Genomic DNA, 24079 nt, shown 5'->3' on the forward strand with positions numbered 1-24079 from the left:
ACCTCCTCCTGCACCCCAACCCCCCCCCAGCCCCGAGCCCACCCCCTCACCTCCTCCTGCACCCCAACCCCCCCCCAGCCCCGAGCCCGCCCCCTCACCTCCTCCTGTACCCCAACCCCCCCAGCCCCGAGCCCGCCCCCTCACCTCCTCCTGTACCCCAACCCCCCCCAGCCCCGAGCCTGCCCCCCTCACCTCCTCCTGCACCCCAACCCCCCCCAGCCCCGAGCCCACCCCCTCACCTCCTCCTGCACCCCAACCCCCCCCAGCCCCGAGCCCACCCCCTCACCTCCTCCTGCACCCCAACCCCCCCCAGCCCTGAGCCCGCCCCCTCACCTCCTCCTGCACCCCAACCCCCCCCCAGCCCCGAGCCCGCCCCCCGCACCCAAACTCCCTCCCGGAGCCCGCCCCCCTCACCGCCTCCTGTACCCCAACCCCCCCCACTCACCTCCTCCTGTACCCCAACCCCCCCAGCCGGCCCCCCTCACCTCCTCCTGTACCCCAACCCCCCCCAGCCCGCCCCCCTCACCTCCTCCTGTACCCCAACCCCCCCCAGCCGGCCCCCCTCACCTCCTCCTGTACCCCAACCCCCCCCAGCCGGCCCCCCGCACCCAAACTCCCTCCCGGAGCCCGCCCCCCTCACCTCCTCCTGCACCCCAACCCCCCCCCAGCCCCGAGCCTGAGGGGGAGGGGCGGGGGGGGCAGCACCAATTTCCACCGACCCGCCCCCCCCCGGCGTCCTCCGCCCGTTTCCCGGCTGCAGAAGCGAGACTCCGACTCCGACTCCGCCCCCCGGGGCGTGTCTCCCCCGCCCCTGGCCCCGCCCCTCGGTCGTCGCGGGTCACGCGGGCGGGGGGGGCGCGCGCTCGGCGGCGCCTGCGCTTCCGGGTTCCCAGCCGGAGCCTCGGGGCCGCGGAGCAGGTGAGCGCGCGCCCGCCCCGCCCCAGAGCCCCCGCGCGCCCCCTCCCTCGCCGCCCCCCGCCGCCCCCGGCTGGCCCCGCCCCCCGCCCCGCGTGCCCCGCCCCCGCCGCCCCCCGGCCCGGCCCCCGCCGGGTCTCCTGGGGCCGCCCGCGGGAGGCAGGGCTGGACCCCCCCGCGCCCCCCCCGTGCTGCGGGTGCGGGGCTCGGACCCCCCCACTCCCCCCCCGTGCTGCGGGTGCGGGGCTCGGACCCCCCCACGCCCCCCCCGTGCTGCGGGTGCGGGGCTCGGACCCCCCCACGCCCCCCCGTGCTGCGGGTGCGGGGCTCGGACCCCCCCACTCCCCCCCCCGTGCTGCGGGGAGCGGGGCTCGGACCCCCCCGCGCCCCCCCCGTGCTGCGGGTGCGGGGCTCGGACACCCCCACTCCCCCCCCCGTGCTGCGGGTGCGGGGCTCGGACCCCCCACGGCCCCCCCCGTGCTGCGGGGAGCGGGGCTCGGACCCCCCCACGCCCCCCCCGTGCTGCGGGTGCGGGGCTCGGACCCCCCACGGCCCCCCCCGTGCTGCGGGTGCGGGGCTCGGACCCCCCACGGCCCCCCCCGTGCTGAGGGTGCGGGGCTCGGACCCCCCATACCCCCCCCCGTGCTGCGGGGAGCGGGGCTCGGACCCCCCCACTTCCCCCCCGTGCTGCGGGGAGCGGGGCTCGGACCCCCCCACTCCCCCCCCGTGCTGCGGGGAGCGGGGCTCGGACCCCCCCACTCCCCCCCCGTGCTGCGGGGAGCGGGGCTCGGACCCCCCCACGGCCCCCCCCGTGCTGAGGGTGCGGGGCTCGGACCCCCCCACTCCCCCCCGTGCTGCGGGTGCGGGGCTCGGACCCCCCCACGCCCCCCCCCGTGCTGCGGGTGCGGGGCTCGGACCCCCCCACGCCCCCCCCGTGCTGCGGGTGCGGGGCTCGGACCCCCCCACGCCCCCCCCGTGCTGCGGGGAGCGGGGCTCGGACCCCCCCACGCCCCCCCCGTGCTGCGGGGAGCGGGGCTCGGACCCCCCCACGCCCCCCCCGTGCTGCGGGGAGCGGGGCTCGGACCCCCCCACGCCCCCCCCGTGCTGCGGGGAGCGGGGCTCGGACCCCCCCACGCCCCCCCCCCGTGCTGCGGGGAGCGGGGCTCGGACCCCCCCACGCCCCCCCCCGTGCTGCGGGGAGCGGGGCTCGGACCCCCCCACGCCCCCCCCCGTGCTGCGGGGAGCGGGGTTTCGGACCCCCCCACGCCCCCCCGTGCTGCGGGGAGCCGGGCTCGGACCCCCCACGCCCCCCCGTGCTGCGGGGAGCCGGGCTCGGACCCCCCCACGCCCCCCCGTGCTGCGGGGAGCCGGGCTCGGACCCCCCCACGCCCCTCCGTGCTGCGGGGAGCCGGGCTCGGCCCCCCCGCCCCCCCCCCGTGCTGCGGGGAGCGGGGCTGCCTGGGAACCCTGGGTTCGTCTTTGCTTCCGCATTAACTCCGTCTCAGCTGCTCCGTTTTGGAAGGACACTTTGCGCTGCCCGGGGGGCAAGAAGCCTCAAGAACTTCCCGGCGTGCCCCACGAGAGGCGGCGCTGCCTGGCTCTCAGTGAGAGGGTGGCGGGTGTGGGGGTCCCGCTGCGGGAAGGGAGAATCGCTGCTTAAGAGCGCACCCGCCAATCCCTCTGAACCCCAACCCCACCGGCCACCTAGTGCCCTTGTGTCCAGTCCCAGGGCTTTCCGGGCGCAGCTGGCAGAGAGCGCCAGGCGGATTCCTTTGTTGTGTTTGGTTTGCCTGGAGCTGGTATCTCCCTCCTGTAAACTTGGTCAGTTGGGCCCACCTGCTGTTGTGCATTACTTTTATTGCAGTAATGCCCCGTGGTCCCGCTAAGCATCCCGGTCCCGCTGAGCTAGGTGCTGCCCAGACACAGAGGCAACATCGTCCCTGCCCTGAAAACTAGCAGCTTAAGCTTGTTGATGGTCTTGATTAGAGTAACTGTCCTGAATGCCACCGATACCCAGGTTTGTCCTCTGGGTGCCACTGACATCAGCTTTCGAACCTCCCCCAGCTCCTTTCCTCCAACTACTGTTGGCTCTCCGCTCTCTCCTCGCTCCTCTCCTCTCTTGTCCCTGAATTCCGCTCCATGTCCCTTCTCTCCCTGTGTGGTTTGCAGATGCGTGATCCAGGTCTTAGAAATTCATCCGCTGCTTCAAACCTGATTACTAGAGCATATCTTTTAGAAAAACACCCAACCTTGATTTAATGACTCCAAGTGATGGAGAATCTGCCTCATATCTCAGTAATCTGTTCAAATGGTTAGTTACCCTCACTGTTAAAAAATGTTTTTCTATCTCTTAACTACTGACCACTAGAGCTTGTGACTTTGTTAGAGAACCTACCGGCATCAGAAAGCTCCCCATGTGGTACTTATAGCTGTGATCAAGTCACCTCTTCACCTTCTCTTCAATCAGCTAAATAGACTTAGCCCTTGTCTGCATGACAAACTTATGTCGGTATAGCCACACTCGGGAGTGACGTGGTTATGCCAATCTAACCCTGGCATAGACAGTGCTGTGTCCACATAGCTACCACCTTGGGGGGCGGGGGGTGGGGTACCTACACTGATAGGAGGTGCCGGCAGCGTCTTCACTAAGGCTTTGTCTACACTGCACTTTCATCGGTAAAACTTTTCTCGGTCGGGTACGAAAAAACACACCCCGACCATCAGAAGTTTTGCTGACGAAAAGCATCGGTGTGGACAGTGCATTGTCGGTAGGAAGACGCTCTCCTGCTGACAAAGCTACGGCCCCTTCTTGGGGGTGCTGCTGTAAGGTGTGCAGCATAGACGTAGCCGAAGTGCTGTAAGGCAAGTCTACGCTACAAAACGTAGTTGAGCTAAGTTACGTCAGTGTACAGCCGCTGCCGTAATTAAACTGCTTTTGCAGGTTGGCGCCACGGTCCTTGTAGCAGTGGTGCGTGTCCTCACCAGGAGCGCTTGCACCGCTTTAAGTGTCGGTGTTGGGCATTGTGGGAGGGCGTCTGAAAGGCAGTCAATGTAAGCCAGGTTTCAGAGGAGCAGCCGTGTTAGTCTGTATTCGCAAAAAGAACAGGAGGACTTGTGGCACCTTAGAGACTAACCAATTTATTTGAGCATAAGCTTTTGTGAGCTACAGCTCACTTCATCGGATGCATTCAGTGGAAAATGCAGTGAGGATTTTTTATACACACAGACCATGAAAAAATGGGTGTTTATCACTTCAAAAGGTTTTCTTTATAGTAATAAACCTATTACCAGCAGGAGAGTGGGGTGGGGGGAGAGAAAACCTTTTGAAGTGATAAACACCCATTTTTTCATGTTCTGTGTGTATAAAAACATCTTTTGAATTTTCCACTGAATGCATCCGATGAAGTGAGCTGTAGCTCACGAAAGCTCATGCTCAAATAAATTGGTTAGTCTCTAAGGTGCCACAAGTCCTCCTTTCTTAATGTAAGCCATGCAGTTTCTACACTGCGGTGACCTAACTACATTGACTTGAGCACTACGCCTCTCGCAGAGGTGGAGTTAAATCAGTGTCGTGGGCAAGTTACATTGGTGGGAGCTGCAGTTTAGTGTAAATGCTTACAGTGGTAGATCAATGTAAGCTGCCTTACGTGCACCTAACTGTGTAGTGTAGACCAGGCTAAGTGTAGACGAGCTCTGAGCATCCCGAGTCTCTCGTTGTTGTTGTTTTTAAAGTTTTCCAAACCTCAAATCGTTCTTGTGGTTCTTAAAATCCTAGAACCATAGGGTTAGAAGGGTCCTCAAGGGCCATCTAACCCCCTGCTAAGATACACGATTTGTTGTGTCTAAAAGCTTCTCTGAAGTGTCTTCATTTTTTCAGCATCCTTTTAAAAATCAGAATAGGGTGCAATATTTCTGTAGTGGTCTCAGCAGTGCTGTATACAGATGTAAAATCACCACCCTCCTCATGCTCAGTAATCCTCTGTTTATACACTGTTCGCCCTTTTTGGCACAGCATTGCATTTGGACCTCGTGTTCTTTGTTAAATACAATGATCTCTAATTCCTTTACAGAGTCACTGCCTTCCAAGATCCAGCCCCCATCCTGTAAGTTACACTTTTTGTTCCTAAGTGTATGACCTTGCATTTGGCCATATTAAAACACATGTTGTTTGATTGCATCTGGCTTGCCCAGTGATGCAGATTGCTCTGTCTGTAACTTGTCTGTGTTGTTGTTCACCACCTGACCAATCTTTTTGTTGTGCGCAAACTTCATTATCAAGGGATTTTATATTTTATTCCAGATCATAGACTCTTGGTATTGGAATCACATCTCCACCTCTTTTATGGAGTACTTTGCAGCATCTCCCAATGGCTGAATGAGAATGCAGTATTTTCTTTTCACAAGTAGCATCTTATTAACAAACTGGAGTTATCAAGTTACAAACCTTGTGCTAACCGTGAACTTTGTCCTCAGGACAAAGCCACGAGATGAAAGTCTGAGTGATAGGGTCAGCTTCTCTTGGTGTTGACTTCTCCTCTAGGCTGCTGATTCCTCTCCCCTTACCCTGCTCCCTCCGCACCACCCCAAGCCATAGTAAGTCCTCTCTTGTCGCTATAACAGGACTTTGAAATGGTGTTTGATTGAAGATAGTATTGGGGGTCTTCCATCCCCAGCTGCAGCTGTCCCTTTGGGTTTGAAAGCTGATGCTAAGAGAAGTGCTGAGCAGGTCAGGCAGCATCTCAGGAGAGGAGTAAATTTCCTTTGCAGGGAGGTGACAGATTTCCCTAGGGCTTCAGTGGGGCAGCACCATTCTGAAAATCTGTACAGTGGTGTTTTGCGTGGGGTGCCGTCGCCAGTTGGAGCTGAGGTAGCTAGGGGATGTCAGTAGGCCATGCAGCACCCTGCCGTGTGAGTGGGTGGAGCAGGAGAAGAGTCAGGTTCTCTGCCAGGAGTTGCTTCCTACCCCACTTGGCAGCTGCATTAGGTTTGACTCTGCGCTCTCCCCAACCCTCCCAAGAGCAGGAGTCTGGCACAGCTAATTGGACTTTTTCTTCACTCTTTGCTATTGGTGCATTCAGTGGAGTGTGGCCTGCCACCTTCATATGGTGTTTCTTGCTGCTCCTTTGACATGAGATCACAGATTGTTTCAAAAGTGACCACACCTTGTGCTCTATTTTCTGCTTCACCCATCTTTCAGCTGGAGCTTCTGCATCACAGTTTAAGGTGCAGGGTGCATGCTCCCCAAAGAACATAGCACATGATTGAGTAGCCTGTAGTTCTCCGTGTCCCTACACAGCTCTGTTCTGACTGCAAATCATATTGCTCACTGGCTCAGAGATGCTGCCGCTCCCAGGGAACAGTCTTGAAGGGGAATCTTTCTAGGGTGGACCTGAAGGGGCACAGAGGTGGGGTTCATGAAATTCTCTTCCTGCAGAAGAATTGGATTATAGTGAATTGTGGGCCTCACTGAGACCCCTGCTCACCTGGATTAGTGCTTCAGTGGGGTAGTTGCCTGCATAAGTGCTCATGAATGTGAGGGCCCTTTAAGTGGAGTGTGCCAGTAACTGGATCCTCCAACCTTTTTGGTGGTCCTGGTCTTTAATCCTGCCCCCTCCCAACCCACTGAGTGCTGCAGGGAGACTCTGAGGTTGCTTCTGCATTCTCCAGGGAACTTGGGTCAGCAGGAGAATCACGGTGGGATTGCTGCTGTTCTGGAAGTCCCCAGGGAGTGAAGATGAGTGCCCCTGGTCTGGTGGAGCAGACTGCACTCTTTACTCTCTGGTTAAGAAGCCGCAGTGGCATTCCCTTCACGTACACACTTCACTTCCCCAGGCTGGCAGAGAGATCCAGGCCACCCGTTTTCCATGGGTCAGGCTGCAACATCAGATTTCAGTCATGGCCCTTGCTCCCATTCTTTTGTTGTGGCTGGACAGAGGAAGAGGAAAAGGAGATCATCCCCTTGGAACGCAGGAATGCTCACCTGCCAGGTGACACTACTGCATTCCAAGGGGATTAGTACCTGGAAGTGACGGGAGCAGGGTGCAGTGTCACTGAAATGGATCCCAGCAGATTGGACGAGTCATTCCATTTCCGCACAGGTAAAGTTTCACCTTGTCTGAGTTCACTCTGAGGCTGAGTCAGAACTTGGAGCTAGGGGTGTGATTCCCAGCTCTCATCGAGCTAGTGTGCTAAAAATAGTGGGTAGCAGCGTGCTGAGTCCACACCTGCCTGAGCCTCCTGGGCGCTGTCTGTGCGACTCCAGCTACGCTACTGTTTTAGCACACTAGCTCGAGGAGAGCTGGCACAAGTATGTAGACGGTGCTTGCTGGCAGGCTTCCTGTTTCACTCAGGCACCTTGGAATGGGTGTGTTTTATTTGGAGAGGGTGAAGCTGGCTCAGTGATTTAGGCTCTGTGAATTTCTTGTGAAGACTTAGCTCATACAGTAATGATGTGCAGAGACAGAGAGCAGAGGTGGGATTGAATGTACCTAATGTGGGCTCCATTTTCTGAGTTACGCTTTGTTTCTCCATCTCTCGTAAGTCCTTGTCACTGCAGTATGCAGGCTCGGAGAGATTGGGTAATGTGCAAGAGGCAGAGGGTACAGACTGCACACACAGGCAAACCTGTACGTACTCTAGTGACATCTCAGCTAGACCCTCCCTCCGAGGCACGTTACACCAACTTCAGAGGCCAAATCCTAGATATGGACCAGACGCGGGTGCGTACATGCACTACAGAGCGTCTCAGTCAAACATTCTCCATGCACTCCACCATGCCCCAGACATGGACCCAACATACACATACACTCAATATTTTTGTAACTTCCTTTGTTTATCTGTACTGCTAATTTTTTAAACGAGAAAATTCCGTGCTTAAAATAGTGTTTGCCATGGCAAAGCTGAGTAATTTCATATGCAAGCCAGGAAATGCAGAGATAGGATTAAACTATCAACCCTAACTGTCTCCTTGTGCTGTGTGCTTTACAGCGCACTCTTAAATTCTGTGATCACTTAGTAGTGTCAGATAATCCAGTTTGAACTTCTCTAGGATGTTAGATAACATGTCACATCATAGAAGAAAATCCCCATCCCAATAGCTGTGGGTTGCACAATGTATTTTTGTCTACAACTCCACCTCACTCTCCAGACAGAGCAAAACTTCATTGAAACACTATGGAATTTTCCAACTTTATCTGATCTCTTCATATCAAATTCTTGTGTTGGCTCCACAGTGTCACAGTAAGGGTATGTCTACACTGCAAATTTTTTGTGCAACAAGTTACACCACTTTTATTAAAGCGCTGTTGTGTGTGCACACTCTGCTCCTTGTGATGGCAGAGCGCATCCAGATTAGCAGCTCTTGCAATGGCCCAGAGAGCAGCGCACTGGGGTAGCTACCCCACGGTGCAAGTGGCCACAGGGTGCTTTGGGAAGGGGTTGCAATGCCTCATGGGGCAGGCACAGCATCACATGATGCAGGTTTCCCAGTCCCATTGTTCCATGGGCATTCCAGTGCCTTGCCAGCCGCTTTTCAACTGAAGAGGAGGGGCGAGAGTGTGTGACAGGGAGTGTGTGTGTGTATGTGGGGGGAGAGACACTGTGTTTTGGGGAACAGAGAGTGTGTCAGCATGCTGTCTTGTAACACACACACACACCTGCCGCTGTGTTCACCGGCAGGATCATTCCACAATAATGGTTTGCTTTGTGTCCCAGAGCAGACCGGCACAGCGTGCAAGGGCTGTCAGAAAGGGAGCTTTGAAAGGGGAGAGGCGCATGTCTCCAGGACAGCCGAGTTCAAAACAATGAGCAGAGCGGCCACTTGCGGGATTATGGGACGCTTCCGGAGGCCAATTACAGCGCTGAAAGCAATTGATGTGTTTACCCTGGCAATGCAGCGCAGGTGGGTTTTTTGCAGCTGAGGAGTTTCTTCACACCTCAGGAGTTACACCCCAGAAAGCTGCTTTACTGTGCAGAAACTTGCCAGTGTAGACAAGGCCTAAGAACACAGGAGCTCTGAGTTCATAGGTGCGTAAGTTCCAAGGTCAGAAGGAACCACCGTCATTGTCTAGTCTGAGCTCCTGTATAATACAGGCCACAGAACTTCCCCTTATCTCCAGCACTTGCTAATTACCTGTTACGTGTGTATGCAGGTGAAAACTCTCCTTTTGCTGCATTTGAGAGATATGGTTATGTGATCACATAATTAAAGGCACTGTTGAGCATTCATCGTCAACTCTGCATGTCCTGCCTTTTGTGTGCTTCACTGTGCTGTCCTGAATGAGGAGCGTATGGAGTGCATTGAGCATTTGTGCAAGTAGGTGGGCTCCCTGACTTGGGGTGCAGCTGTGACTGCAGCATTTTAAGCTGAAAATGCTGGTTTCATTAGCAGCTGGAAGAGATTCTTCGTTCACCACCATGCTTGTCGGTCAAGTGCAGTCTGTGTTTTCTGGCCTGTGGTGGTCAAATTGACCTCAGAGGTATGGTGCAAGCATCGGTCACTCAGCTCATGTTCAGTCACTAACTTCGGAGCTGTCCCAGGGTGTGCTTTCTCATGCTATGGCTTTCCCCCCCTTCCATTTTTGGTGGGTCAGCCTGTGAATTGAAAGGACTGTCCTGTAACCCTCAGTGTTGTACCTCAGGATTGCTCAGAGAGATGGGGGGGGCGGGGGCGGGAGAGAGAGACTTCCCTCACAATACCTTTTAGCCAAGGCTATGCTGGGAGCCAGGAGGCCATGAGTTAGAGTTTTGCTTCTTTCTCTGACCAGTGTTGATATTTCTGTGCACTTCAAAACCTCTGCTATTGAGGGAAGTCTTGTACTCCCAGCTATAGGAGGCAGGCAAGTGTCACTTACAAATTCTATAAATAAGTTAGGGCATGTTTACACTATGAAATTAGGTCGATTTTGTAGAAGTCAATCTTTAGCAACCAGTTTTATACAGTCAATCGTGTGTGTCCCCATTAAGCGCATTAGGTCGGTAGAGTGCGTCCTCAATACCGGGGCTAGCATCGACTCACGGAGTGGTGCACTGTGGGTAGGTATCCTACAGTCCCCACTGCCCATTGGAATTCTGGGTTAAGCTCTCAATGCCTGATGGGGCAAAAACATTGTCGCGGGTGGTTTTGGGTACATGTTGTCGGTCTCCCCACCCTCCCCCCTTGAAAGCAACGGCAAACAATCATTTCACGCCTTGTTTCCTGGGTTATCCGTGCAGATGCCATAGCACGGCAAGCATGGAGCCCGCTCAGCTGCGTGCTATTTTTATGAGCGTTGTAAACACCTTGCACATTATCCTGCAGTATATACAGAGCCTGGCTAGGAGCTGCCAGCACGAGGAAGATTGTGAGGGGGACAAGGACACAGATGTTCCTGAAAGCACGGGATGTGGCAATTGGGATATCGTGGTGGCGCTGGAGCATGTTGATACAGTGGAACACCAATTCTGGGCCCAGCAAACAAGCACAGACTGGTGGGACCTCATAGTGTTGCCGATATGGGATGATTCCCAGTGGCTGCGAAACTTTCGCATGCGTAAGGCCACTTTCATGGAACTTTGTGAGTTGGTTTCCCCCTGCCCTGAAGTGCAGGAATACCAAGATGAGACCTGCCCTGACCGTTGAGAAGCAAGTGGCGATAGCCCTGTGGAAGCTTTCAACGCCTGACTGCTACCGGTCAGTCAGGAATCAATTCGGAGTGGGTAAATCTTCCATGGGGGCTGCTGTGGTCCAAGTAGCAAAGGCAATCAATAACCTTCTGCTAACAAGGGTAGTGACTCTTGGAAATGTGCAGGTCATAGTGGATGGCTTTGCTACAATGGGGTTCCCTAACTGTGGTGGGGCGATAGATGGATTGCACAGTCCTATCTTGGCACCGGATCACCTTGCCAAACAGTACATAAACCCTAACCCTAAACCGCAAGGGATACATCTCAATGGTGTTGCAAGTATTGGTGTATCACAAAGGCTGTTTCACTGACACCAACATGGGATGGTCGGGAAAGGTGCATGACACTCACATCTTTCGGAACTCTGGGCTGTTCGAAAAGCTGCAAGAAGGCACTTTCTTCCCAGACCAGAAAATTACCGTTGGGGATGTTGAAATGCCAGTAGTTATCCTTGTGGATCCAGCCTACCCCTTGCTCCCATGGCTCATAAAACCATACACAGGCAGCCTGGACAGCAGTAAGGAGCAGTTCAACTATAGGCTGAGCAAGTGCAGAATGGTGGTAGAATGTGCCTTTGGGCATTTAAAGGGGCGCTGGCGCTATTTGCTGAGTAGGTTAGACCATTGTTATTGCTGCTTGCTGTGTGCTCCAGAATATCTGTGAGAGTAAGGGGGAGACATTTATGGTGGGGTGGGAGGTTGAGGCAAATCACCTGGCAGCCAATTTTGAACAGCCAGACACCAGGGCAATTAAAAGAGCACACAGAGGCGTGCTGCACATCAGAGAGGCTTTGAAAAACAATTTTATGACTGACCAGGCTACGGTGTGACAGTTGTGTGTTGATACAAAGCTGCCCCCTTTGGTGAATGTACTTCCCAGTAAGCCAATCCCCCTCCCGCACTTCGACCACAGCTGGCACGGAAAATAAAGTCCCTATTGTTCTGAATCCATTCATTCTTTGTTTATTAAAAAGAACTTCAGATCACTGACAATGCTGACTAGTAAAAGGTAGCCTGGGTGGAGTGGGAGAGGAGGGAAGGACAAGGCCACAGTGCTTATTGTAGCCACACTACAAATCAAAGCTGTTTAAATGACAACCTTCTGTTGCTTGGGCCATCCCTTGGAGTGGAGTGGCTGGGTAACTCGAGCCTCCCCCCCCTCATTCTTGGGCGTCTGGGTGAGGGGGATATGGAACTTGGCGAGGAGGGCAGGCGGTTACACAATGGATGCAGTGGGGGTCTGAACTCTAGTTGCCTTTCCTGAAGCTCCACCAGATGCCTCATCATGTCCATTTGCTCCCCCATTAGCCTCAGCATCTCCTCCTGCATGTTCCAATCATGCTCACTGTATGCCTCCCTGGCCTCTGCCACCAAATGCCTCCATGCGTTCAGCTGGGATCAGTGTGGGAGGACTGCATGAGCTCTGAAAACATGTCATCATGAGTACTTTTTTTTCTCCTTCTAATCTGCGATAACCTCAGGGATGGAGTTGATAGGGGGAGCATAGAAACATTTGCAGCTGCAGGGGGGGAAAGGGGAGAGTAGAATTTAAGAAGATACATTTCTGAGAACAAAAGGGAGACTCTTTCACAGTGAATTAAGCAATTCACAGCAGACAGCACATGTGTTTTAGGTACAAGGTCTCATTTTGGCTTTGCATCGCACATGGCTGGGCAACAGAATTCGATTTTCAGGCAGCCGTGGTAAGCCAAAGGGTACACGAGGTTGGCTTTTTCCGCGTTCATAACATGTGGGAATGGTTTCATACTGCAGTGTTCTCCTTTCCCATAGCAACCAATGCCAGCTGGGTTTGCCGTTTAAAAGGAGGGGCTGCGGTTTTGGAGTGGATGTGCAGGGCACCCCGCCCCCGCTCCCCGTATGGCTATTCTCCAGGGTGATCCCTGTTAGCCAAGCGCAAAGAGCCCAGCATGACCGGGGTCTAATAATGCACTGGGGATCACCAAACAGAGGGAATTACTGTTCCCTTACAAAAATTCCCCTATTTCAACCAGGTGATGAATGAGATCACTCTCCTGAGGCTGACACAGAAAGATAAAGACCGAATGTTGCATGAATGTGACCATAACCCAGGACCATTCGCTGCCATGCTTTGTGCTGCAGTGATTCCAGACTACTTGCTACTGACTTAGCGTGATAAAGTGTCCTACCGTGGAGGATGAAATAAAGCAGCCCTCCCCAGAAATCTTCTGCAAAGGCTTTCAGAGTACCTCCAGGAGAGCTTCATGGAGATGTCCCTGGAGGATTCCCGCTCCATCCCCAGACGTGTTAACCGACTTTTCCAGTAGTGGTACTGGCCGCGAATGCATCCCAATTGTTCAGGGCAAATCAAACATTAAACACAATTGCTTTTAACCTCTGTAGTGTAGTTACAAATGTGCACTCACCAGAGGTGCCTTCTCCGCCTTCAGGGTCTGGGAACAATATGCCCTGGGAGGGTATTGGCTCCAGAATGATGAAAAGGTCCTGGCAGCCAGGGAGAACAGATTCTCCGCTTGCCTGCTGCGCATTCTCCTCCTCTTCCTCATCCACAAAATCTTCCTCCGTGTTGCCTGAGGCTGCCACCTTGCAGGTGTCCACAGACAGTGGTGGGGTAGTGGTAGGGTCCCCCCCTAGAATGGCATGCAGGTGATCATAGAAGCTGATCATAGAAGCGGTATGTCTGGGGCTCTGACTCAGAGCGACTGTTTGCCTCCTTTGTCTTTTGGTAGGCTTGCCTGAGCGCCTTAATTTTCACACGGCACTGCTTTGTGTCCCTGGTATAGCCTCTGTCCACCATGCCCTGTGCGATTTTGGCATATATATATCAGCATTTCTTCTGCGGGATCAGAGATCTGCCTGCAGAGATTCTTCTCCCCATACAGCAGTCAGATCCAGTGTCTCCCGTTCGCTCTACGCTGGAGCTCATGTGCGATTCTGGGACTGCATGGTGTTCTGCTGAGCTCACCACGCTGACCAAACAGGTGAAACACGGGAATGCGTTACCTAGGGAGGTGGTGGAATCTCCTTCCTTAGAAGTTTTTAAGGTCAGGCTTGACAAAGCCCTGGCTGGGATGATTTAATTGGGGATTGGTCCTGCTTTGAGCAGGGGGTTGGACTAGATGACCTCCTGAGGTCCCTTCCAACCCTGATATTCTATGATTCTATTAAATGAAATTCAGAAGTTCCCGGGGCTTTTCCTGTGTACCTGGCTAGTGCATCGGAGTTGAAAGTGCTGTCCAGAGCGGTCACATTGGAGCACTCTGGGATAGCTCCCGGAGACCAACACCATCGAATTGCACAGCGCTGCGTCTACAGTACCCCAAATTTGACCCAGGAAGGTCAATTTTAGTGGAATCCCCCCTCATCGGGGAGGAGTATAGCCATCGATTTTAAGAGCCCTTTAGGTCGTCGGAGCAGGGTTGGTTGTGTAGACACATTCCTTATAAAATCAACCTAACGCGGCTAAATTCAACCTAACCTCGTAGTGTAGACCGGGCCTTAGAAGTGGGTTTGCACTTCTGGCACAGCTGGGAATAGAGCTCAGGTCTGCCAATTGTGGCAGACCCAAGTCTCAACTGATAAGCCACAGGTACTGATAAGAACAAATTTAAACATTTTATTAAAGCTAATGTTAAAAAATATATATAATACATAGGTTGGGGACAGAGTGTCTGTACATCTGGGTATAGTGCTTAGATTAGCCACAGAGTTTGTTTTTAAAAGTCATATGATACATCCTTTTCTTTTTGCAGATACAGACTAACACAGCTGCTACTCTGAAACCTGTCATATGGTACACAGAGTACATAATCAGCAATAACCCAAATTTAGGTGAATAGATTTAACTATACAGTTTAGATCTTAGAATCCGAGTACTCGGGTACATCACTCATGAAAAGTTGTACAGAGATTTGATTGAGAGGAGATTGTCCCTAGTAATTGAGAATTAGGTAGGTCGTCCATTTAGAAAATACAATCCATGAGGAAAGTATTTCAGTTGCTTTCCTGACTGCGCTTCTCATTGGCCTCCAGCTCATCCCTCCTGGTATTGCTGATGTACAGTGATGTGTTCTATGTAGATGTCCCTCGACCACCTGATTGCGTCTGACACCATGAGTTACTGCATCAGCCAAGTGTAGCATTGACCAATTCCACATTTTCTCAGCACTCACTCGTTACTGGGGTCCCATGTGCCTAAGGCCCCGACGATCAGTGCATGTGTCTGGACCTGGAACCCTTAGCTCTCAAGGTTTTGGCCAGATGGGCATATTTCTCAACCTTTTGAGCTCGGGCATTGTGGAAGGCTGGGGTCCTGTTCTCAAACAGCACTGTGATGTCCATCATGATGATCTTCTTCCGGTCCTCCTTGGGGATGATGTCCAGTCGCAGCTGGCTGTCGGTTCCGGGTGCGGCGGACTTCACGGCAACCTTCCCCATGGGTGGCGGAATGGCTCTGGCCAGGAGATCTTGGATGGTGTTGTGTCGCAGCTGCCAGACTCTCGCATGAGGCTTGCAGCTGCACAGGATGTGGGGTAGCGTCTCGTTGGCATAGCCGCACTTCCTGCATCGCTTGTCCCAGTTCCTGTGGCAGACGGCTCCATTCAGCAGGACGCAGTTGAGCTGGGCCCTGCGGATGAACCTCCAGTCAGCAAATCGGGTGAAGCTGCCCTCAGGGACGAAGTGGTTGCTGGCATCACACTTGCACATCACCTTGAATGCCTTGCCCTGATCCGGTTTCCGTTTCATGTTTTCCATGTATTGGCAGCGGATGGCATCCTTCAGGGTCCTCTCTAGCATGGTTCTAGCTGTTGGAGTGATGATAGTGTGATCTGTATTCTTTACCTGGGCACCAGGACTCCCAGCTCCTGGCATTCCTTGTACCATGTCCAGTGGCAGCCGATACACTTCTCCAGTTGTCATGTAGCATTGCGGGGACAAGTTCAGAGAGAAGCAGTCTCCTCTGTCTCTTCCAAATTCACCTTCCAGCGAGCTGCTCAGGTAGGTGGTGACATCTTGGTTGGAGAGGGTCCTGGTGATTCACTTCTTGATGGCATCCTGCAGAGCACTCTCCACGATGTTCCTCACCGTAGCAACCAGGCATGTCGGAAGGCGTGAATGATCACGGCAACGTCGCACAGATCACCCATTTGAGGGATGTTGGCACCACCTTGCCTGTGCAAGATGTACACCAGTTCATTGCTGGTGTTTGGGGAAGAAACAGCCACTTCTTCACCAGCTGAAAGTGGTGTTGTCTGCCTTGTTCAGAGGTACCTTCGCCATGGCAGATCCCCTCAGGACAAGTGAGATACAGGGGATCAGGAAGGTGTTCAAGGCGTTGATCTTCTGCCACAGTGTCAGTAGGGAAGAGTTGATCCTGGCCACCTCTCTTAGGATCACCATGATGGTATCCTCAGGTGTCTGTTGGACGCAGAAACCCACCGGCTTGCCGAGATGTTGGTACACTTGCCTGTCCTCGAGGAAGATCATGGGTTCACTCTGGATCTGAAAAGACATAGCCTGGACCAGATCCCTTCTACTGCCATTGATATGCAAGGTTGCACACTTCCTGGCACTGAAGCGGAGTCCCATCTAGTTGGCAGCCTGGCTGGTGATGTCAAGCATTTGTTGGAGACTCTCGGGGTTGTCTGCAATCAGGACCAGATCATCTGCATAGGCCAGAATATTCACACTCGTGTATCTACATGCTTGTCTGTCCTCTCTGTAACTACTGCTGTAACCATTAGTCAGTGCTCCCTCTCCCAGAACGTTGATTCCCAACACTGTGCTGCTGTTTAGCAGATCGTTGTATGCCACCACCCATCCTTGTAGTACAGTACCTGAGCACTGAAATAGGTTGGCAATATCAAGTCCCTAGTGGGCTTCATGAATCTCTGACCTTTTGGGGGTACAGAAATCTGTGCTGGAGGTAGGATTTGGAGGTGGATGTCATTCTGGTTTTGATGGAAAAGCTTTTCCTGGTGATGGTACTGACAACTGCTTATTCCTTGTCGTACTGTGGGCGGAGAAGAGGGCTGCATTGACATCTGGAAAGAGCTGTTTGGTCTGGCTGGTGTGCGAGCTCCTTAATTTTCTCTGGGTGGAGGATAACTTCCAAGGTGCTCATGCTTGGAAAATGACTGGCTCTGTTTCCAGGCTTTGAGTCACTAGGTAACGCTGTTGTTGTCTGTTATTTCCATCTGAACCGTGTGAGCAGCTACTTGTCATCAGTGAGGTTTAAAACAGGGAAGCCAGTCCGTGTGAGTGCTTCCAGGAGCCCGTCTCCAGGAAGGAAATCTGCTGGGAAGAGTCTGGCCTCCTTTTTGATACTATTGTTTTTAACAAGTAATTAATTTCTGAAGGATATACGTGGTAAGATATGCCCATACTTTAGAATTGGAAACCCATTTGGCTTGCTTAATCAATGTGTACGTGGCTTCTTTGTCTCCCTTAATAGCAATCTCCGCATCCTAAGGTAAGATGACTCCATCGGGCTGATCTTAATTCTACTTTCCTTATGTGTTCCTAGTTGTTGTGCTCTGCCTGAGCAGTGTTTGTGTGTTAACAAGGAAACCACGTGCCAATTTCCTGTACAGATTTGTTAAGTTTGGGTGCCCCTGTAGTTCGTCCATTCATAGAATCTCAGGGTTGGAAGGGACCTCAGGAGGTCATCTTGTCCAACCCCCTGCTCAAAGCAGGACCAATCCCCAATTTTTGCCCCAGATCCCTATATGGCCCCCTCAAGGATTGAACTCACAACTCTGGGTTTAGCAGGCCAATGCTCAAACCACTGAGCTATCCCTCCCCCCTTTTGAATCTTATTCTTTTAAATCAGATCCAAAGTCATAGTTGTGGATTTCCAGGGAATGAACTGAATCAATTCTGTATGGTTTTAGTTGTTTTCCATACTGCCTTGCAAAGGGCTGTTGCCCGTGTTTTTTTAAATGGTTTCTCTGTGTTTGTTTGAGGAGTTCTACAGAATGAACCTGTGCATCTGCATTGCTGATCTGGCACATGTCCCGTTGTTTGTGTCGGGAGGACAAAGCTGTAGCAGCAGCCTAGTTTGGTTTGGAGTATTGAGGTGATCCGATTTGTCTACAGAGTCCATCATTATTCATAGATGATAAGGCCAAAAGGGACCGCTGTGATCATCTTGTCCACTTGTCTGAGTAAGACAGATCATAGGACTTCCCTGAATTCATTATGAGAACGTAGAGCCCCTCTGAACTACTTACCTTGAACAGCAAATGAACCTGGCAGAATTTCCATAGATGTGTCCCTTATTCAGTGTATCGCCGTGTGGGAAGATGGTGAGGGGAGGGTTTGTATTTTTGAAGAATGACTCAGTTTTGTAACCAGATGCCCTCTGAATGGGCAGGGGGGCCCTGCTGTTTCTTACCAAGAGCTGACATACAGCATTAGCCTGGCACTCGTGAGACTGACGGAGCTGCTGTCTGTCAGAAATTTCAGACCTTTGCCAATCTGAGTGTTTCGAAAAGTCCATTCAAATGACAGTTATTAAAACAAAAGAAGGTGGGAGGCCCTGGGTAACTCTCAACTGAATGGGATGGAGAAGCTCCTCGGTTGGGGGGAGGGGAGAGTTAAGCCCTGAGGCTCAGATCCATAAAAGACATTTACTGTAGGTAACTAACTCTCAATTGATTTCAATGGGCGTTAGGTGGCTGAATACTTCTGAGGATGTGGGTATCAGTGTCCCATACTGGGGAATGGGGCAGGGGCTGCTCTGGGAGGCTGAAAGGCCTTTGTGAGCAGATTTTCCCAGTGCTCAGCATCCAACAGCTCCCACTGAGAGCAATGGGAGCTGCTCAGTACTGGGCTCAGTTCAGAATCTGGCCTCTGGTGTTTCACGCTGCAGTGGAGTTGCTCTAAGCTTTTTTAAAGCCTCACAAATGGGACTACGTGAATTTTCTCCCTCTCTGCTTGGATGGCGCTGACCTGCATGGGACGGACCCTGCTAATCATTCTTCAAAAATACTTTCATTAATATTAACTTCCCCTTACTTCCATTTTATAGATGTGGGTTTTTTCATAGCTGCCTTCACTTCCATACACTCTCAGTGGTTTAATCATGGGCAAGGCCCTGTATTTGCCTGTGTAATGACCTGGCTGGCTTGGTCTGTATTAGCAGAGCTTTTTCAAGATGGATACCAGGTTTAGCATGACCCGAGGGAAGTCTGGTAAGTGGCTTAGTCGGGCTGTTTGCATGTAGGAGGTGCTCTGTTCCAACAGTTGATTCGCTTGAGTTTGTCCAGGAGAAGCATTGCCAAGCACAAGCATTCAGAAATCCTGAGTCTGGCCCTTCCAATCAATGAGATTCAAAAATAATACATTTTGAGTTCTTTTTACTTGCCTTCTGTTTTTGTGCCTTTAGCGTACATGTCTCCAACTTTTCTCTGCTACTTTAAGAACGAGAAATGTTTTGTTTTTTAAGTTGATTCTCATGTGATTCCAGGAGCCAGACCTTAAGAAAAACAGCAGTGTGAATCATGATACTGTCATGGGAAGTAGCAACCTTGAGATGGGGTTAAACTGGAAATAATTGTGCTGTATAAGCCACTTGACTGTATCTCTGATTTCCATCAGTGTTGGCAGAAGTGCCATCTGGCTTGTGTGGAAATAGCCCAGGCTTATTGTAATGGGTGACTTCAAGGTCCATGCAGTTGATATAGGTCTTCTGGGTTAACCCAGGAGTTTATGGGTGCCATGAAAGCCTAGGATTACTCCAGATTGCCTCCAGTCTGCACTCACATAGTGGCCATACACTGGATTTTGGGGTTGACGATTGTAAGGTAGGGTTACATCACCTCTCTCACTTTGAATTTGTGGCTGGTGGCATTAGTCCCTGCAAGGGGGGAGACCGTTGTGCAGCTGGTGGCCCAGTGGCATGTTCACATGTTGGGACAGGGAAAGTGTCAGTGAGCAGGGCCTAGCACTGCGGGGCTCAGACCCTGATTGAATCTTCTCTAGCGCAGTGTCTATAACAGTGACCGGTATCTCCAGGCCTCTGCTATTGTTACTGTCCTCTAGGCTTTGTCTCCATGTGCTTCTCCTCACAGGTCAGAAATAACCAACAAATTAACCGTATGGGGCAGAGGTTAAAGCACCACTTGTGGTCACCACACTCAGCATTTTTTATTGCAGTGCAAAGAGTTTAAGAAACCTTGTGACAAGGCTTCAGTGGAGACCACGAGTTTTCTTTTCTGAAGTTCTGACCAGCTGGGAATCAGGCTAGAGTTTCCTGGTGCAGAGTTTTCTGTTGGCTTGTGCAGATCCAAACTGAAGTGGCTGCCTCCGTAGTGGCAGGTTGTCCTGGTGCATGGTGCAAACTCTCTGTTTGAACTTTGGTCAGTTTCACTCAAAGCGTACCCATCTACACTGCGGCTGCAGTGTGATTTGCAGCGTGGATAGGCAGACGCACGCTAGCTGTAACCTCGTCAGATCACTGAAAGTAGAAATGAGGCAGTGGTCTTCAGCGTGGGCTGCACAAGCGAGTACATCCGCAGGGGGACAGGGGTGCTTACACGTTGGCACTGCCAAGTCCTCACCTCCGCAGTGGCTGAGATTGTCATCTTTATATGTTGGCAGGATCACCAGCTATTGCTTGTGTTTGCTGCTGTGTATACCCGAGGCCCTGTGCACTCTGCAACAAGTTGGGCCGCCAGTCTCCTGGTTTGCGTGGCACTCAGGTGCAGCAAGTTGAAATTTCAGTAGCAGACCTGGGTGTGAAGTGTTCTTCGATGTGAACCCAGACTACTCCATGCTCTTGGAGAGCCGCCTTTTCCCTGGAGCTGCTTTTACCAGGATTCAAGTGTGTGTTCAGGCTTTGGGTCCATCAGGGCAACAAAAATGATTAGGGGACTGGAACACATGAGTTATGAGGAGAGGCTGAGGGAGCTGGGATTGTTTAGCCTGCAGAAGAGAAGAATGAGGGGGGATTTGATAGCTGCTTTCAACTACCTGAAAGGGGGTTCCAAAGAGGATGGCTCTAGACTGTTCTCAATGGTAGCAGATGACAGAACGAGGAGTAATGGTCTCAAGTTGCAGTGGGGGAGGTTTAGATTGGATATTAGGAAAAACTTTTTCACTAAGAGGGTGGTGAAACACTGGAATGCGTTACCTAGGGAGGTGGTAGAATCTCCTTCCTTAGAGGTTTTTAAGGTCAGGCTTGACAAAGCCCTGGCTGGGATGATTTGACTGGGAATTGGTCCTGCTTTGAGCAGGGGGTTGGACTAGATGACCTTCTGGGGTCCCTTCCAACCCTGATATTCTATGATTCTATGAGGGCCGATGATCTCAAAGCAGAAGTCTATGCCTCCCTGAGGGTATCTTTCTGTACTTGGGGCTCCTTTTACACAGAATATAAAACTTCTCCTACTTCCTTCTGCCTGCACCCTCAGAGCAGAATAGACTAGTTGGGGCTCTTTTATTAACATTGCTATTAATGATCTGTGTTGCAGTAATGCCTAGAGTCCTTGTCCATGGCTGTGGCTCTCGTTGTGCAAGGCACTACAAGAAAAGAACACAAAGGAGCAGGAGACTGTAAAGTAAATTCCTAGATTTGCCCCTTTGAGACATGGCAGGTCCTTAGCTCTACAGCCTGCTTCCCTGTTCTGATAGAACCTGAGCCCGACCGTCAGCCCATCTACTACTGCAGGTTTGTGCCTGGGTGGTAAGTGCATGGGGAATATTTACATCATCCCAGGGGAGAGTATAGGGACTCTCATCAGTCAGCGTGTTCCAAATTCTGTTTGAAATTGCGTGAATGCGTGCAGAGCGCATTTGGTAAATCTAACAATGTCAAGGTCATTCCTGACCTGATTGGGAGCAGTGATCTGGCTGTGAAGACTTTCAAACAGACTATGAATGTGATCTGCACATCCTGCTGAATCCGTGTTGCATGGCAGCATGTTCACTTATAAGTTAAAATCTTCCCCCTTTGTCTTCCTACAGGTGTCATGTGATCAGAGTTAGGTGGCAGCAGGAGTTGAAATGCATTCCAGTCACACAACTGAAAATGGACCTGACCCCAAGGTAGTTATACAGGTGAGTGAGTCCAGCTGATTCTCTCAGGGCCCGTCTGATGAGAGTTTTTGATTATGATGTAACTCACGTTGACTGACTGACAGGTAACTGGAGATTAGTAACACGGCTGTAAGAGCTAGGCCAGCTCCACGCTAGAAACTTTTGCCAGTACAACAATGCAGATTAGCGGTGAGAGTCTTTTTTTTAATGACGTTTCAGTACAGGCAAAAGCCCTGCTCTAGACACAGACAAAAAGCTTATGTTGCTCAGCAAATCAGTATAAACTGTACCAGCGACATTTTTGGTTTGTTTGTTTGTTTGGTTTTTTTGCTGATATGAACGGTTTCCACTAGGAGGGGATCCTGGCATTGCTATGTATAGCTGCCCTAGTCTAGCCTCTCAGCAGTGTACAAACATTGTTCCCAATGACAGAGATTTGTGTCATGGAGCATCTAAACTAGCATGCCCAAGGATGTCAGTTAACACCAGTGAATTGGCAATTGGTTAACTTGAGCTGTATCACAACTGAAAGCTCTAATGCAGTCAGGCTCTCAGATTGAAAGGCTCTATACAGTGCGGAGAAGATGTGATGTAAAGTATTAAGATTGGTCCCAAGGAACTTTATTACAGAAATGTTAGTAGCTGGTGTATTTTTCTTTACACATCCTTTTGGAATCTGTACATATTTAGAAAGAACATTTCAGTAAATTAGCTACAAACTTAAGGATTACAGTTTTGTGCTTAATTTAGTCCTAGAACAGAATTAGACATATAGAATGTGTGTATAAAATATGTATTATTTTATGACAGTAACGCCCAAGGTGCCAATCAAGGACTAGGGTTCCTTGTTCTGGGGGTTGTGCAGGCAGTGAAATGACAGTCCGTACCCCAAAGAGCTCACGAGATAGGTACTTACAAGATGTGACAGAAGGATGAGATAGGCAAATGCGGGGAGGGGCATGTGGGGCAAGAGGTTGGACAAGGTAACAGTACAAGAAGCAAGTACAATAAGCAGAGGTCTCAGCTCCCCACCTGCCTGGCCATTGTCCCCCAAATCACCCCACACTAAATGCCTCAGGAAACGCTGTCTTTAGCTAGGCTGAATTCTTGTAGTAAACTTTGACCGCCAAATAAATACATCTGGGATCTTGGCCCTGTAAGTGGAGTAAAATGGGCTGTGGAAGTCTTGGAAAAATAATTCACCCGAACATAAAGACTAAGGTCAAGACTTTCAAAAATGACTAGTGATTTTAGGATGCCTCAATTTTCAGGTGCACTACTTGAGACCCCAGGAAGGGGTCAGATTTGCAGAGGCTGGATATTCTGCCCTTTTTAGAAATCAGGCACCCGAATCACTAATCACTGCTGAAGATCCTGGCTAAAGACCTTGAGGAGCAAAACACCACAAACCAGATGAACAAATAAAGAAAATTAGGAACTGCTTCTCCCAACTATCACCAAATCTCAGGCAGCCCGCTCTAAACAGTTGGAGCCATTTTAAGCCTTATTTGAACCCCATGTATTTTCCTAAAATAAACCTTCCACCTGAAATTTGGTCTGAAATCTGTCTGTAATCATGGACAGAGGGACCTAGACAAATTGGAGAATTGGGCCAAAAGAAATCTGATGAGGTTCAACAAGGACAAGTGCAGAGTCCTGCACTTAGGACAAAAGAATCCCATGCACCGCTACAGGCTGGGGACCGAGCGGCTAAGCAGCAGTTCTGCAGAAAAGGACCTGGGGATTACAGTGGATGAGAAGCTGGATATGAGTCAACAGTGTGTCCTTGTTGCCAAGAAGGCTAACGGCATATTGGGCTGCATTAGTAGGAGCATTGCCAGCAGATCGAGGGAAATAATTATTCCTCTCTATTTGGCACTGATGAGGCTGTCAAGGGTTCCCTCCCCACTCTGAACTCTAGGGTACAGATGTAGGGACCCGCATGAAAGACCCCCTAAGCTTATTTTTACCAGCTTATGTTAAAATCTTCCCCGAGGCACAAATCCTTCCTTGTCCTTGGATGGGTACTGCTGTCACCACCAAGTGAGTTAGACAAAGATTCAGGAGAAGGACCACTTGGAGTTCCTGTTTCCCTAAAATATCCCCCCAAGCCCTTCACCCCCTTTCCTGGGGAGACTTGAGAATAATCTACCAACCAGATAGGTAAACAAGGTGAGCGCAAACCAGACCCCTGGTTTTTTTAGGACCCTAAAAGCCAATCAGGTTCTTAACAACAGTTTTATTATAAAAACAAAATAAAAGAAGCACCTCTGTAAAATCAGGATGGAAGGTAACTTTACAGGGTAATCAGATTCAAAACACAGAGGATTCCCCTCTAGGCAAAACTTTAAAGTTACAAAAAACAGGGATAAACCTCCCTTTTAGCACAGGGAAAACTCATAAGCTAAAACAAAAGATACTCTAACGCATTTCCTTGCTATTACTTACTATTTCTGTAAATT

The 24079-nt window shown here is 51.4% G+C and overlaps 1 protein-coding gene across 7 annotated transcripts in view; it reads left to right on the forward strand.

The window, feature by feature from the left end:
- Positions 1-850: 850 nt before the first annotated feature.
- The window catches only part of PLEKHM1 (pleckstrin homology and RUN domain containing M1), a 54548-nt gene continuing 31319 nt past the window's right edge, over positions 851-24079 (forward strand). For 3 of the 7 annotated variants that reach the window (XM_084615730.1, XM_084615735.1, XM_084615736.1), the window contains exons 1-2: positions 851-918; positions 21546-21638. In XM_084615730.1, the coding sequence (XP_084471856.1) occupies positions 21585-21638 (54 nt within the window). In that variant the 5' untranslated portion in view covers positions 851-918; positions 21546-21584. Of the gene's footprint in view, positions 919-4985; positions 5019-8384; positions 8816-21113; positions 21250-21545; positions 21639-24079 lie in introns of those variants that run through there. The other 4 variants (XM_084615732.1, XM_084615731.1, XM_084615733.1 and 1 more) reach the window with 4 other exon arrangements.

Source organism: Lepidochelys olivacea (assembly GCF_965140295.1).
Source record: "Lepidochelys olivacea isolate rLepOli2 genome assembly, chromosome: 27".
NCBI classification, from domain to species: Eukaryota; Metazoa; Chordata; order Testudines; family Cheloniidae; genus Lepidochelys; species Lepidochelys olivacea.